This window comes from Vombatus ursinus, unplaced genomic scaffold (assembly GCF_900497805.2).
Source record: "Vombatus ursinus unplaced genomic scaffold, bare-nosed wombat genome assembly UNPS02014791.1, whole genome shotgun sequence".
NCBI classification, from domain to species: domain Eukaryota; kingdom Metazoa; phylum Chordata; class Mammalia; order Diprotodontia; family Vombatidae; genus Vombatus; species Vombatus ursinus.
Window position 1 is genome coordinate 49,806,539 of NW_020954569.1, and position 1,396 is coordinate 49,807,934.

General features: G+C 59.0%; 1 protein-coding gene across 1 annotated transcript in view; it reads left to right on the forward strand.

Annotated features, from left to right (window-relative positions):
- The first annotated feature begins 410 nt into the window (after positions 1–410).
- FHOD3 (formin homology 2 domain containing 3) overlaps positions 411–1,396 on the forward strand; it is a 687,613-nt gene continuing 686,627 nt past the window's right edge. Inside the window, exon 1 of the mRNA XM_027869130.1 lies at positions 411–575. Coding sequence (XP_027724931.1) covers positions 411–575 — 165 coding nt within the window. The remainder of the gene's footprint in view (positions 576–1,396) is intronic.

Below are 1,396 nucleotides of genomic sequence, written 5' to 3' on the forward strand. Positions count from 1 at the left end.
GGTCGGGACCCACCCCGTGCACCCCAGCCAGACCAGCCGCTGCCGCCGCCGCCACCTCGGGTGCCCTGAGAGAGAGAGAAAAGGGCAGCTTGCCCCTCCCCCGCTCCCGCCCCCAGTCCTGGACTCGTGGAGTCTGGAGCCGCGGCAGGAGCTGGCGGGAGGAGGGGACTCCTCCGTCAGTCCGTGCCTTTCTTTTTGCGCTGCGAGTCCGGCTCCTGCAGAGCCCAAGCCTGAACCCGGGCGGGAAGCGGGGGAAGGCGGCGGCACGTCTCCGAGCTGCCCGCCTAACGCTGGGGGCTTTGGGGCAGCGCTGGGGGCCTGGACGGACTGACCCTGTGCCCTCGGGGCTATTCTAACTTAGGGGGGCTTGCCTCCTCCTGGCCCGGCTCAGCTTCTTGCATGGATACATCATGGCTACGCTTGTTTGCAGGGTGCAGTTCCTAGATGATACCGACCCTTTCAACAGCACCAACTTTCCCGAGCCTAGCCGGCCTCCGCTGTACACTTTCCGGGAAGACATCACCCTCGTTACCCAACTGGCTGGGATTCACCGATTGCTCCGAGCACCCCACAAGGTAGCCCCGAAGGGGAAGCTATGCAAACCACCCGCGGGGGGCAGGGGTGGGACAGGACCCGGGGGTGTGTGTGGAGACGAGAGAGAAGTGGGGGGACTACCTTGGTGGGTTTTAAGGGCTGGAAACTTTCCCTACGACTAGGATGTACAATATTCTCTTAATGAGTCTGTGTGGGGAGCAGCGGGAGGGGGGCTACTGCTGCGGCATAGAGGTTAGAAACCTCCTATGTGGGATGGTGATTTAGAAAGCTGCTTCCTTAGTGGCCTCACTGAGACTGCCATGCAGGTTGAGGACTCGGCATGCCCCAGGGCTAGCCGGGTAGAGCAGCTTTCTTGAGGATGCTGGGCTCCGGTTCTGGGGGCGGTGGGGGATGGGAGCTCCAGAGCAGGTGCTTCTCCAGCTTTTAGAAGGGATTTCCAAAGTTTCCCCTTGGGATCGGGTGTTGGATTTTAAAGTGATTTGACTTCGGCCTTGGGCTGTGATGAGCATAGCTCCCTTGTCCGTTAGGTGGCCCCCAGAGTGAGGAGCACAGTCTGCCCATGTGGGGGCTAATGATGGAGGAGTGAGTGGACATAACTTACTAGTCACTTTGAAAGTGATTTTGGCTATAGTTCCCAGAGAGAGAGGCAACGAAGGGGGAGGGTGGAATGGGTGGAAGAAGATGAGGAGCGAGCGACAGAAGAGAAAACAGGGGTCGCTTATTTCACTTAAAAGCAGTGCCATAATCTAATGTATGCAGCTCCAGGCCAGCCAGAGGAATCGATTAAATGCTGGGTGTGTGTGTGTGTGTGTGTGTGTGTGTGTGTGTGTGTGTGTGTGTG